General features: G+C 35.7%; 1 protein-coding gene and 2 long non-coding RNA genes across 5 annotated transcripts; 1 reads left to right on the top strand and 2 right to left on the bottom strand.

Annotated features, from left to right (window-relative positions):
- Positions 1–568: 568 nt before the first annotated feature.
- LOC109120226 (E3 ubiquitin-protein ligase ORTHRUS 2-like) lies at positions 569–2,558 on the bottom strand. 3 transcript variants are annotated; one of them, XR_002027702.3, is made up of 4 exons: positions 2,422–2,558; positions 2,047–2,137; positions 1,351–1,476; positions 569–873 (listed from the first exon to the last, which is right to left on the bottom strand). XR_002027702.3 is itself a non-coding variant. In XM_019213754.2 (4 exons), the coding sequence occupies exons 1-4, from the start codon at positions 2,440–2,442 to the stop codon at positions 840–842; spliced, it is 267 nt and encodes an 88-aa protein (XP_019069299.1). In that variant the 5' UTR covers positions 2,443–2,545; the 3' UTR covers positions 569–839. The 3 variants fall into 3 exon arrangements, 1 of the variants encoding a protein (XP_019069299.1); XR_002027703.3 differs by lacking the exon at positions 2,422–2,558 and adding an exon at positions 2,246–2,402; XM_019213754.2 differs by having other exon boundaries at positions 2,047–2,132; positions 2,422–2,545.
- LOC138348571 (uncharacterized) lies at positions 2,502–6,897 on the top strand. The gene is made up of 2 exons (XR_011221289.1): positions 2,502–3,003; positions 3,297–6,897. It is a non-coding gene; the product is annotated as an uncharacterized lncRNA (long non-coding RNA).
- Positions 4,864–7,318, bottom strand: LOC101252393 (uncharacterized). Its single transcript, XR_182743.5, has 2 exons — positions 6,464–7,318; positions 4,864–5,070 (listed from the first exon to the last, which is right to left on the bottom strand). It is a non-coding gene; the product is annotated as an uncharacterized lncRNA (long non-coding RNA).
- Positions 7,319–14,676: the final 7,358 nt, after the last annotated feature.

A 14,676-nucleotide genomic window follows, 5' to 3' on the forward strand; every position in this document is an offset into this window, starting at 1 on the left:
ATGTTTCTTAAGAATTCACTTCTTCTCTTTGAAACTCCTATTTGCAACTCCTATATAAAGATGTAGTTTCAGTGAGCATAAAAACACACTACCAACATAAATAAAAAGAAGAGAAAAAAAAAATTCCTCCCTCTTCTTATCCTTAGAATATTTTTTGGGCAATTGGTTTTGACCAACCTCCAAACTCTTAACCACGAGTGCACGTGCTTGAGAGTAATTGTGGGAACCTTGGGGAGCGATCGGCTGCAGCAATTTGCACCGGAGTCGAGCCGAAATCTCTTTCAAGGCAGTGGCTTGCCACGACACAGTGTTTGATAAAAGTTATTTACTATTTTATAATTCTATTCCAATATAAATAATGTAGTATTTTTCCTAACATCCTTTTAATGTGCTACATTACAAAAAGGAAAGAATCAACTGGAGATTCTAAATGCTTCTCACATCATAATCCCAGGCTGGAGATCCTTTTCTCTCAGTCATATCTGATTCTTTGATGGCAGGCAAGGCCCTAGGACGGTCCCCTTATTCATCACTGCCAATATATACAACATGGTGAACACGAACATGATTAAAGACCAAATAGAAGGGGATGATATTATAACAAAGTAAAAATGAGATAACAAGAGATTTGGTCCATGGTGCAGGATCATTATCACAGAGCACGGATAGGTATCGACAATCTTTGTATCCATGCACACAAGTCAATGTAATGTAAATAAGTGACAAAAATAAGTTAAATAAACAGATGCATGAAGCTTTTGATCAAGATTTGAACTTGTTTTCCAGGTTTCCACCAACACTTTTCAATCCTGTAGACCCCGTAGTATCGTACTCCTTTGTCAGGTGCATACACACGAACTCTCCTTGTGGGACCTATACATATTGGAATGGACAGAGATAAAACTTGTGAATAACAAATAAACTCCCAATGGAAATGCAAAAGATATTTGATGTGGATATTGAAATACAAAACAAGCTGCATTAACCCAACTTGTGGTTGCTGATAGAATTAGTTTGCTTTCACAGGACAAGATATGCTCAATAGCAGAAACTATCATCCCAAAGCAAAAAAAAGAAAGTGGATTGCAATCTAGAACACTTATAACACTACTCTCTACTACCAAAAAATTGGAACAAACAACCATTCTGGAAGGAATGACAGGACTAATAACATGTGCATCAGCTAATCATGCAAACTTCGCTAAGCAAACTACATATAATTTGTGGACCAGCCCATGAGAGCATAAGGCAACATATATCATCAGCCAACTTCCAATCCAAAGAAGGAATAGAAAGAACTTGTTTTAGCTCTATACCTAATTATTCAGAGAGTTAAAGGAAGCGACTGACCTCACAACTCGTACAGGATAACCCTTGAGACAGTTGACACGTAAAGCTTCATTAAGCTTTTCAAATTTCTGGTCAAACGATTGTAGCTTGTTTGTTCGCTTGTTACCACTCAAGTCTCTTCCACCACTATCCAACAGAAATCAACATAGAAATAGTTAGAAGAGCACCTCACAGCAGAAACCAACAGCAGCTATTAAAACAACATAACCAGATGTAGTCCCACAAGTAGGGTTTGAGAGGGTGGCGTGTACGCAGCCTTACCCCTATTTTCTCAAGGTAGAGAGGATATTTCTAAAAAATTATCAGTTTAAAAAAGTAAAGAAATGCAAAATCAAGCATTAATCTGAACTCACGTTTAAGCAAACAAAATACTAAAACTAATCGTGCAGAATTGTTAAAAACTAAAAGGAAAAAGCAGCTTAATGAAGTTGATAGTTCATGGACCAAATTCAGTGTCAGGTCACATGACTAATTAATCAAACAGTAACTAACATGATATTACAATGTGTGGATATCTTACAAGTAAAAGTGAGGTTCACAAACACAAAAGAAATGAAGAACAAAAATTCAACATAGAAATATGCATCACAAGTGGGATTCATACTTACATAAATTTTGAGTAGTTGTAACAAGGTGATTTTTAAAAAAAAAGCCAGAATGCACATGCATCCATGAAAAAAAACAGGCGCCCATTACCTTCCAGTATAGAGAAACCATTCACCGTGATCTTCATCATCTTCGTACCCACCAGAAAGTGCAACAGATTGAGCCCCATAATCTGACTGTCCTGCAATACCAGCCACATGAGAGAAGCTGAGATTTCCAAGATATCCTTTGAGCCAAGTTTTTTAGCAAAAAATCACAAATCAGAGGAAAAGTTATTTTTAAAACATACAAGATAAGTATATTTTTGGGAATGGTATCAAGCACTGATGTAGGGATGCAAGTTTCATATTAACTCAAGTTGCCATGAAGACCATGTAGTCATCATGGTAGAAAAGGGTCATACTTTTTAAATGAATGTTTTTCACAGTTTACTAGTCGATCCATTAGGAAGTTCAGGTCTTATACCTTTGGCCGAGTACCGGACATGCTGGCAGCGTGAGGTAGATTGTTGTATAATCACTATGCTGGCAGTGATGGTTGTCGGTTAGATAAAATCTCTTAGTAGTAATTGCATGGTTCTTAAGGAGTTCTACTTAGTATAAATGGGGGTATGGGACTTCATTCATACATTGCACATGTATACTTTGAGAGGAAGCATGATATGTCTTTTATTAAGATTATGAGTTTACATCAGTTTATTATGTACTTTTACATACATCTCAAAGTTATTTTGGATATTTTTATACACATAATTGAAAACCATACTTTAAACAGCTTATCTTTACATTGCACATGTTTTTAAGCTCCTATATAGTGAAATGAGTAGTTATATTGAGTTATGTTATTCATGAATCGAGCAAAGCCAAGGTAAGTGTTCCTTCTTACTCCTTTTCAAGCTTAAGTTGTTATTTAGCATTCCAACTCGCATACTCGTACATTAAATGTACCGACACCAATTGGCCTGCATCATATCATGATGTAGACGCAGGTAACTAGGATCGACATCCCAGCACACCGTTGATCCAATGATCAGTTCAGAGTCTGTTGGTGAGCCTCATTGCTTTCAGGAGAATACATTTTCATTGCTTTCTAGTTTAGTTCATTAGGATGTTGTGGGGTCTGTCCCAACATCCATCTCAGTTATTAGAGGTTTCCTAGATATTCGTTCACATGTTAGTTATTTCGTCATAATTTTGTTATTAACTTATTTTCATATTTGAGTTTCATTTTGGCTAAGGTAAACGTTTATTTTAAAAACATTTTTTATTTCAGTTCCAAACAGTTGATTTAGTTAGCATCTTAATCTTTGTATTAATGTTTTAAGTCTTCTGATGAGTAAGTAAGCCAGGTCAAGGGTTCGCTTGGGGTCAGCAATGGTCTTTGAGTGTCAGCCACGTCAAGGATGCAGGTTAGGGGCGTGACAACCTCACCACACGAATCGTCACGATCTGTGGTGACCACCATGAACCTTCTTGGCTCTCGTGGGAGGTGAGAAACCCATGGTCACCATGCCTAAGTCCATGGGCGCCACCACGAGTCGTTGTTTCCTTCACGAGTCGTGTAGACCTTCGTCGAGGGTTCCAAGGTTATTTTCTCTAATTCTTGACTTCCCACTTAGACCTAGCTTAGCCTACTAGATCTCGAGGTGTTACACCTTATTTAATTCAATATCTCTTTGATCAAATTTGTTGTTATATTTACGAGACTTGTATATATTAAATGAACTTATATACATTAATAATAAAATCATAAATACAACTATATAAGATAGCTTAACTAATTCAATGATTTGTTTTTCATGTGTTCGGAAAAATGTTAGAAGAAGTGTCATTCATCATTTCTAGAAAAAAAAAATTATTTAATGTGATACTTAACGAATAAAAAAAGTGTGAGTCTTTATGCTCTACTTGACATATGTATGTGTATTATTCTATTATACAATCATTTTTTTATTTTTAATATTATAAAAAAGGGTAAATCCTAGCCCAGCCCACCTATGAAAATGTAAAAAACCTACAACATAAAGAGGGGGGAGGGTCAAAATGTTCTCAAATGGGAAGAGAAAAAATTCAAGAAGAGGTTGCCTCCTTCGGTGACCGTCTTCATCCTTGGTTACTTCGCCGCAGGTAAAATAATTTTATTTTATTTTATTTTCATTCATTTCTATTCCTGTAGCTTTGCTATGTCATCTATTTCAACCAATCTGAAACGAAATAAATCAAAATATTTGGATCATTTGCTCAACGAGTGCTTTCCACTTAGATTTGACAGGAATTTCTCCAACCTTTTGAAAATGGAAGTGAAAAGAAAGAAGAAGTTGCCTCCTTCAGTTACCGTCTTCGTCACCGGTGACTTCGCCACAGATAAAATGATTGTCATTGTTTTGATTCAAAAAAGAAAGAATATATATTTTTTTTGTAAGTTTTATAATTTTTAGAGTCTGCCACTTAATTTTTTTTTTTAGAAAAATAAAAAAAACCATTTGTTTTCAAAACATTTAAACAGAAAAATCATTTTGAAAACTTTAAAAGAATTCAGGGATCGCTATGAACATCTTAGAAAGGTTTTAAAAGCACCTAGGACGTCCGCTAATTTGCGGTTATCCGACAACTAATTTTATTTGACTAAACGATTTAATTTAAACTTGGAGATAAAATTTATTTGAAGTTGTTTGAAAAAATGAAGAATTTAATTTTACTATCTAAGAATTGATTTACGAGATAATTCATCCTTTTAGAATCTGTTTGAAATTAAATTTTAAGTCGATAAATCATTTGCAGCGTTTGCGGGAATTTGCGGGAATTTGGATTGTTTTTAACCTTAACACTAACGACGAATAAAGAAGATAAGTAAACAAAAATAAGAGAGGGAGGGAGAGAAAGAAAGAGAGTAGGGTCCTAATCCGAGTTATCTGTACGCCTGGAACGATATTTGGACCCATTTATTGAATTTTTGACCCACTTCACCTGTACTTGTCCTAAATAAAAATAAGTAAACTTACAAGGCCTTAGGCCTAAAATTAAAAAAATACAACATAAAATAAATACAAAATATCGACTTTTGGCCACAAAACCTCAACTCTTCAATGGCTCCGTATTCCTCAATTTCAAGGACCTGTCCATCAATTTTAAAGCTGGAAGAGTCAATGAAGACGTTGAGCCTTTACGGCTCTCGAGTATGTGGGAATAAAATGAAATCCACGAGGACACGGGCAGATTCTCACATACAGTCAACAAAAAGAAAATGGTAAGCGAGACTTAGGATCAGAAGAAAATAATACGACAGTAACACGGCCTAATAAGCCATTATTGTCATCAACTTGAATTCCTGTTAACTTATGAAATTCAAATAATGCCAAAACTAAAAATTTCAATCTCGCAAAAAGTAAACGGAAGTTAAAACAATGTTATTGTTTCAACAAAGAGTAGTAATATCATGTCAAGGAATAGACCTCACAGAAGAGTCAAGCACAAATCGAGTTAAGAGAAAACATCTTTTTACAAATAATATTAAATTTGGAGGCTCATGTTTTATACACTTGAACAAGAGGTCAACAAAAAAAGAATAATTTAAAACTCATATATGATTCCAGTGTATAATGCCCATTAAAGCTACATGGATAAACATCAGGATGCATTAGGAAATTTTCGGAGAACAATTAGGAACAAATCAGATACTGTAACACAAACATATTTCAAGACCGATTTTAAGGCTCCGACTCCTGGATGAAGAAGAACGGAAACTAAAGAAAGTATAAAGAAAAACGCCACTGACCTTTAAGAATTAAACTCAAAACTCGAAGCAGCACATGACCTTCAAAAAAACAATATAGAGAAATTGCCTATGGCCAAATTATGAAGAACTTGAAAAGACTGGCTAAGAGCATATTCCTAACATGATCCAGAAATAAAGATCAAGCTCTCATGAGGCCACAGAAGATCTAGACAACACATATGCTTTCCATCACAAAATAGCAAAACAGGTCAAAAACAACTATATGTTAAAGGCTGAAATTTCCAGTTCTTTCGACCTATTAAACAATACAAAACAAACTCAAGCTATATTTAGGCATATAGTGAGTTAACAAAACTCCAATCTTATTTTTAAAAGTAAAACAACGGGACGAGCAGAAGAGATTAACATATTTGTAGTCCTGTTGTAGAGGGCACAAACTTAAATTCAAACTTGTATCAAAAAAAAAATAATCAAACGAGCTGCCACATGATTCACGCAACTCCTTCCAAATACAGGACGAAAGGGATTCCATTCTTTAAACTAAAAGCTCGGAGCAGTAACAAGACGAAATACATAATAAACAAACATAAAAAAAAGGAAGATCTTAGCCAAAGGAACTCATGGAGAACCAAAAACAACAGAATACAGACATATCATTTTAACAAGATTGGCTTAAACACATCAAATAAAAATCCTCTTTGAATCGACAGAGTATGAAACAATATTCGACATATTAAAGTCAGAACATGTGAAAGAGTTGCGAGTTGTTTACCTTGTTCTAGGCGGCTACTGGGAAAACGACGATCAGTGAACTTATTTTCACTATGGAATTCAGAACGTGAATCAATAGAAGATAACTCTAAGCAAGATCTTTGACTCCAAACAGAATATTTAGAAGTATTTATGCCTGTATATCTTGTTTTATATTTGTTTACACTACTTTGAAACTTGTAAAAAAGAATTTCTCCTCACTAAACCACTTTGTGAAAAATATTTCTCTTTTGTTTTGGTATCTCCCTCTTCTCTGCCTTCAACTCCAAAAATCACCCCTTTGATAGAATAGAAAGAGACCTTATATAGCGATGGATTAGGATTACAATTTTCTTGAAAGTTGGGGCGGATACGTGTCCAAAATCCAGACCCATTTTGGATTTCTCCCTTTCAAAATTCCAAAAAAAAAAAAAAGTTTCACCAATTTGGAAGAACAAACTTTTTCTGAACCTTCAACCTTATTCAGAAAAAGGGGAAAAGGGGAAATCCACGGCTAGGAACAACTCTAATTGTCCTTGCAACATTACGTGGCTTGATCTTATGCCCAAAGGACAGAAATAGTGCTGGCAAAACTGAAAAGCAATCATGCTCTGCCATGCGAGCGTACTATCGAGAGGGTGATGAGGGGCGCTTGGCGACACGCGTCGACGTCTTGAGCCCCGGCGCTATTTCACGCGTGAAGTCGCTAGATTGCTACTTGTCTTTTTCATGCGCTGAGAAGGGGAAACGAGTCAAGGGCTGATGTCAATTAGCTTGAATCACTGTCAATTAGAAAGATGCCTAGGTCGTCTCTTGGTAAATTAAAGAAGGACAATTTTCACATATAACAAACAAAAAATTCATATTTGTATGCTATAGCAAATTTTGTATAATTACGCTCTATAGCAAACATAAAAACTGTATAATTCGCTATACATATACAAGTGTATAATTCGCTAGCCTAAATTGTATAATTCGCTGGCCTATTTCGCTGCAATTGTATAATTAGCTTTGCATACAGTTGAATCGAATTAAAACGTATGTATATTGCATAATTATAAGTGTATAGCAAGAAGATATATGTTTTTCTCGCTTTATACAAAAACAGAAACACAATATATACACTTTTGTTGTATAAAGCTAGAAAAAATTTATTTCACTGCAATTGTATAATTCTTTTGCTTTTTTATCTGCAATATTTGAAGTAAAATGTTTGTAAATTATATAATTAAGTGTATAACACGAAGCTATACATTTTTGCATGTGTATATACAATTTTCTCTCGTTTTATACAAAACAAAAACAGAAATTATACACTTCTGTGTATAAAGCGAGAGAGACGAGAATGGGAGAGTGGCGAGCGAGACTTCTTGAAGAGAGACGCATGGCAAATTTTTGCCAACGTTTGTTATGGAGCACAATTAAATCAAACCCTAGCTATTCCATTTAATTTAGGTTATTAGTTTGCTATTATATACAATTTTCCCATTAAAGAATGGATCGGGACGTTTTATTTAATAAAAGAAAATGGGCTGGGCAAAATAAAATTCTAAAGGGAAAATTGTATATAATTGCAAACTAATAACCTAAATTAAATAGAATAGCTAGGGTTTGATTTAATTGTGTTCCGTAGCAAACGTTGGCAAAAATTTGCCAGACGTCTCTCTCCCAGAAGTCTCGCTCGCCACTCTCCCATTCTCGCCTCTCTCGCTTTATACACATAAGTGTATAATTTCTGTTTCTGTTTTGTACAAAGCGAGAGAAAATTGTATATACACATGCAAAAATGTATATCTTCGTGTTATACACTTAATTATATAATTTACAAACATTTTACTTCAAATATTGCAGAGAAAAAAGCCAAAGAATTATACAATTGTGAATTATACAATTGCAGTGAAATACAATTTTTTCTAGCTTTATACAACAAAAGTGTATATATTGTGTTTCTGTTTTTGTGTAAAGCGAGAAAAACATATATCTTCTTGCTATACACTTATAATTATGCAATATACATACATTTTAATTCGATTCATCTGTATGCAAAGCTAATTATACAATTGCAGCGAAATAGGCCAGCGAATTATACAATTTAGGCCAGCGAATTATACAATTTAGGCCTGCGAATTATACACTTGTATATGTATAGCGAATTATACAGTTTTTATGTTTGGTATGGAGTGCAATTATGCAAAGTTTGCTATAGCATACAAATATGAATTTTTTGTTTGCTATATGTGAAAGTTGCCCAATTCTTAAAGGTGTGCTGGAAATCGGAATTGGGCTGCGTTGGAGGATCGGCCCACGGGGTATTGCTGAAAATCATTAATGGGAAAGAACTTGGGCCTTGGGTTAGTAAAAATCTGAAGAAAGGGCCCCAATTTTGGTTTTTTTGTTAGGAATACTACCTATTTAGCCAAAATAAAATAGTAATTGGACAATTTGATTAAGTCTTAAAATAAGACGAATTAATATAATTAATTAACAAGCTTCTTGAGGTTAACAAAAATAATTAATTTGGCTATGAAATAATTAACTAAAAATGAAAACTATCATATAGATAAATAGCTAAACAAATATTTATATAAAACCAAAATATATATTATTATTATTAATTTTATTATTTTTCAGTTTTGAATATTGATAAAAAAGATATGACAATTATATGAATAAATATGTAAAACGTGTACATTAGCTAAAAAATTGTAAAAAGTGTCAAACCTTATTTAAAATAACTTACAAGCTAATTTTTTTTAATATTAGAAAATTGGTTATTTTGAATTGTTTAAACCCGAGAAGCTCGTAAGTTAATTATTATTGAGGGAGGTCAAAATTAGGTGTCAACAACTGTCCCTCATTTTACTTGGATTGATGCAAGCAATTTGAGAAAATGAAATTGACCATACCAATTTTGGCCGACCACATATTCATCTTTAGTAAGGGGTCTGGTACGGACTCAAGAAATTATGGAGCGAACCACGGAAGTGGATTTCCTACATATCTCAGGTTATATGAGAATTAAGGCTACTTGTAGTTCGATGTGCTTAGTTTAACGCATGATTTTGAAAGAATTCAAAAGTCATTTCAATACCGGATTATGAGGGGATCGAAATGCTTGGGAGTAAGATTTAAGATCGAATGTCGGAATACAGTCGAGTTTTCAACGTTGAGTCCGCCTGCATATCCTTGAACCTTAGGAATCAGGCTGCTTGTAGTTCGACTCGATCGGTTAAAAAGGCATAACCTTTGATTTTGGACAGATGACAAATTAATGACAGTATGAAAAAGAGGCTTGTAGCCTCTTAGCCCTGCATGTGGTGCACTTCACACCCATAAATAAGGACTTACACGGACATAATTTCCAAAGTTCTTGGCTCATTGTCACTCAGATTGGAAACTTGCTTCCGGCAGACACCAAAATCTACCGGATGAGAGACCGAAACTGACAAAAACCGAAAAAAACCCCTAGATGCCTTCTGATAGGGGTGTGGTTTGATGGTGGTGGAAGTCGCTCCTCTACTCGCGTCCTAAGAGTTTGACACTCCTCTATGGACTATGTCACAGTTCGCTGCTAAGAAAAAGTTCCAAGTTGTGCCGCATCCTTTCTGATGTCGTACGCACCTATGATTATGTTTTTGGAGAATTCATCCTTTCGGATGCTCTCAAAAAAGACTGATATAAACTTTGTCAGCATAAAAATGCAATTTAAATGGGAGACAATGTTTTTTACCGTGTTAACACTTAATCGTTCTTCTCGACATCTGACGTCAACTCGATTGATTTGACGTAAAGCAAATAAAGCTTATGTCTTATGTTGGCAACACAATTTTTAATATATTCTTCATTTGATTTCAACATGAGGAAAGTTGATGAAGTGTGCTAGTATCTCTCTTGACATCGTCTTCGATGCTCTTCTTAATGTTCACTTTTATCAAAATAAAAGAATGTATTTGATGCCGATGGATAAATATTTCTCTTGGGATGCACAATTTTCTTTTTTGGCATTGCATGAATTCTTGAGGGCATGAATATCTTCCCGGGATACGTAAATTTCTGCGAGGTATGAAATCTTCTCACGATGCATAACTTTCTGCGGGGCATGAAATCCTCTCGCGATGCATAGATTTCTGCAAAGTATGAAATTTTCTCACGATGCATAACTTTCTGCGAGGTATGAAATCTTCTCGTGATGAATAAATTTCAACGAGGTATGAAATCTTCTCATGATGCATAAATTTCTACGAGGTATGAAATCGTCTTGGGATGCATAAATTTCTGTGAGGTATGAAATCTTCTCGCTCTGCATAGGTTTTTGCAAGGCATGAAATCTTCTCGCGACAAATAGATTTCTGCAAGGTATGAAATCTTTTCGCTATGCATGGATATTAACTTGTGATGCATGATCTTCCGCGATGCATAGAAATTGACTCGCAATGCATGATCTTCTGCGGTGCATGAAAATTGACTTGTGATGCATGATCTTTCGCAATGCATAAATATTGACTCGCTATGCATGATCTTTCACGATGCATGAAAATTGACTCGCGATGCATGATGTTCCGTGATGCATGGATATTGACTCGCGATGCTTGATCTTAGCTCTTGATGTCATCCTTTTTACTAAATGAAGATAGTGTTTCGATCGAGCGACACAGTGGTCTTTTGGGTGCTTCCCAATATCATGATGCAAATGACGTCCTTTACGAAAACCTTCAACTCTTCCTTGGGATTTTTGCTTTGTTCACCTTCGAATCTAGCTGGACGTTCTTTATAATTTCATGTTGCTGGAAATTAATTGAAATAAACAGTTCATATTCTCAAGTCTTCGACATAAGCGATATAAAATGATTCCTGCTTTCTAGGAAAAGTATTGATTTTGGGATAACTTTCTACTCCTTTGACTTCTCCATATTCATCCATCGGAAGAATTTGCTGATTTCAGAGCAAAGATATAACCTTGCGTCCACAGAATTGTTAGTTTTTTAAAAAATGAACTGATCTGTGTCGATTTCTTCAGTTGTTTCTTCCTTGTCCCGTTATCTCCGGTTGATTTACCGGACCTCAGCTCTGATAGATAAGACAGAATATTTTATGTCAAAACAAATGAAACATAAAAGAGAAAATTTAAGAGAAATAAATTTTTGAGAAATAGTAGTATTTGAAAAAGGTCGTTGCCAAGTCATGTCATCTCAGCCTTAACAAACTTCTTTGAGTCTGATGCTTGGAGGTCTATTTGATTATTTGCTGGGGAGTTCTCAGAGTCAATCCGGACTTGTCGATAAGCCTATGCTGAAATTTTGAGGTCATCCTCAAAATTTCTGTCCCAGTTAACTTTCTTGCTTATCTTTCCACTTTAACTAAGTAGATTGCGGAATTTTGAGATCTTCTCAAAAATTTTGTCCAAGTTGCAAATCTCGAAGTATCTTTAGTATTGACTTGCTGAGGAAGAATCTTTTTCTCGAGAATTTTAGAATAGAAATCTTACAGGAGGTGTGACCGAACCCTTGTGGCGCTTACGTATCCCATTGAGGTAGGAATCAGGTCAAACTTAGTTCCCCTCTAAAGTTTAACAAAAGAGAAATTTACAAAGAAACCAACCGAGGCCGACACAGGCGCCTACATATCTCATTCTTGAGAATTCAAGTCAAACGTAGTTCAAAAACAATGAAATAATTAAAGAGGATAGATGGACTGACCGAGGCCGACATAGGCCGCCTACGTATCTCATTCCTTAGAATTCAGGTCAGACATAGTTCATTACAAAGGGATAAAAATTTAAGCAAAATAAATACAATCAAACATAATGATTACAAGTAAATAACATAAATGCAAACCGAAGCTTCATAAGTAGTATCTCTTGACAGCGTCTGAGTTGATAGATTTAGGTCATGCAGTGCCATCCATCTCCAATAGGACTAAAGCACCTCCAGATAATACTTTGCGAACCATGTAAGGACCTTGCAAATTTGGCGCGAAATTTCCTTTGTATTCGTCTTGATGAGGAAAAATGCGCTTAAGGACCAACTGACCAACTTCAAAAATTCTGGTTTTTACTCTCTTGTGAAAAGCACGAATCATTCTCTGTCAATACAACTGACCATGACAAACAACAACCATTCTCTTCTCGTCAATCAAAGTAAACTGCTTGATTCTCTTTCTTACCCATTCAGCGTTAGGATGATTCTCAATGACGGTATCTTAACTTCAGCAGGTATGAATGCCTCTGGTCCATATACTAGCTCCGGTTGATGTTCTGACGGTCGTTCGATAACCCAATAAATCAAATGGCAACATCTCATGCCAACCTCGGTGATTGTCAACCATTTTCCTCAAAATCTTCTTGATGTTCTTATGGCGGCCTCCAAAGCTCGGTTCATTTGAGGGCGATAAGCAGTTGAGTTTATGTGAGTAATATTGAATTGCTCACATATATCTCTCATCAAGTGACTGTTAAGATTTGCACCATTATCAGTAATGATGAATTCTGGTACTCCAAACCTGCATTTCAGATTGCTACGAACAAAATCAGCTACAACTTTCTTGGTTACTGACTTGTAAGAAGCTGCTTCCACACACTTGGTGAAATATTCAATAGCAACCAGAATGAATCTGCGTCCATTTGAAGCGGATGGCTCTATCGGACCAATGACATCCATCCATACCCCAAGCTACAAATGGCCAAGGGGAACTCATAGCATTAAGTTTGTGAGGTGGCACCCGGATCAAATTGTCATGCACTTGACATTTATGACATTTTTGCACAAACTTGCAACAATCATTCTCCATAGTCATCCAGAAATACCCGTCTGGAAGGATATTTCTTGCCAAAGTGAGACCTTTCATATGCCTTCCACAAACTCCAGCATGTATCTATTCAATAAGTTTCGCAGCTTCAACAGCATCGACACATCTGAGAAGACCCAAATCTGGAGTCCTCCTATAAAGGATTTTCCTACTTAGAAAGAAATTGAGAGCCATACAGCGTATCGACTTCTTCTGGTTTGATGTAGCATCTTTAAGATAATTTCCCGACTCTAAATACTTCTTTATATCAAAATACCATGGCAAATTGACTGGTTTTGCTTCAACATGTGATCAATGGATTGGATGTTCTTTCAGATCTATATCCAGAGGATCAATATAATCAGTATCCGAGTGTTTAATCATTAAAGCGACGGTGGCAAGAGCATCATCCAACTCATTTTGTGTTCTGGGAGTATGTCTGAACTCGATCTTACAAAATCTTTTGCATAATATCTGTACATACTGTACGTAAGGTATAATCTTTGGGTTTTTCATGCCTTACTCTCTTTGAACCTGATGAATCTCCAACAACCAATAGCTCGTGGACGTTCATGTCAATGGTCATTCTCAAACCAAGAATACGAGCTTCGTATTCGTCCATGTTGTTCGTGCAATTAAATCAGAGTTTTGCCACCATGGATAGTGTTGACCAGACTCTGACACTAAGACTGCTCCAATACCTTGACCTTAATGATTTTCCGCTCCATCAAAGAATAGTCTCCAACCGGGGTATGTTTCAAAAATATTTTTACCCACAAATGACACTTTTTCATCATGAAAATAAGTTTTAAGCAGTTCATACTCTTCATCAACGGGATTTTCTGCAAGATGATTAGCCAAGGCTTGTGCTTTTATCTCCTTGTAAGTCACATGCACAATATCAAACTCACTCAACAACATTTGCCACTTAGCTAATTTTCCAGTCGGCATCGCCTTCTAGAAGATATACTTCAGCGGGTCCATTGTGGAAATGAGGTGTGTAGTATAAGAATATAAATAATGTCTCAAACTCTGGGCAAGTCAAGTCAAAGCACAACACGTTCTCTCCAACAGACTATAAGGAGACTTATATGGGGTAAACTTCTTGCTTATATAATAAATGGCTCACTCTTTCTTCCCTGTATTATCATGCTGCCCAAGCACGCACCCAAATGCGCTATGTGAGACGGACAAATATAGCAATAGAGCGCGCCCTTCTCGCGGAGGAACCAATAACGGTGGATTGGACAAATAGTTCTTTATATCATCGAAAGCACTCTGACACTCTTCAGTCCACTTTGTCGGAGTGTTTTTCTTCAACAGCTTGAAGATAGGCTCACATACCACGGTTGGTTGAGCTATGAACCAACTGATATAATTCAACCTTCCAAGAAACTTATCATCTCTTTTCTCGTCTTTGGTGAAGATAACTCTTGAATTGCTTTAATTTTT

This window comes from Solanum lycopersicum, chromosome 5, assembly GCF_036512215.1.
Source record: "Solanum lycopersicum chromosome 5, SLM_r2.1".
In the NCBI taxonomy this organism is placed as follows: domain Eukaryota; kingdom Viridiplantae; phylum Streptophyta; class Magnoliopsida; order Solanales; family Solanaceae; genus Solanum; species Solanum lycopersicum.

What these genes read in the sequence shown, in the direction of transcription:
- LOC109120226 (XM_019213754.2), bottom strand. Translation starts at nt 2,442, where the DNA reads ATGTCCGGTACTCGGCCAAAG. An exon ending in TGTCCGGTACTCGGCCAAAG is followed by an intron (nt 2,133 to 2,421) that starts GTATAAGACCTG and finishes ATTGCAGGACAG; the next exon opens with TCAGATTATGGGGCTCAATC. An exon ending in TATCCTGTACGAGTTGTGAG is followed by an intron (nt 874 to 1,350) that starts GTCAGTCGCTTC and finishes CAATATGTATAG; the next exon opens with GTCCCACAAGGAGAGTTCGT.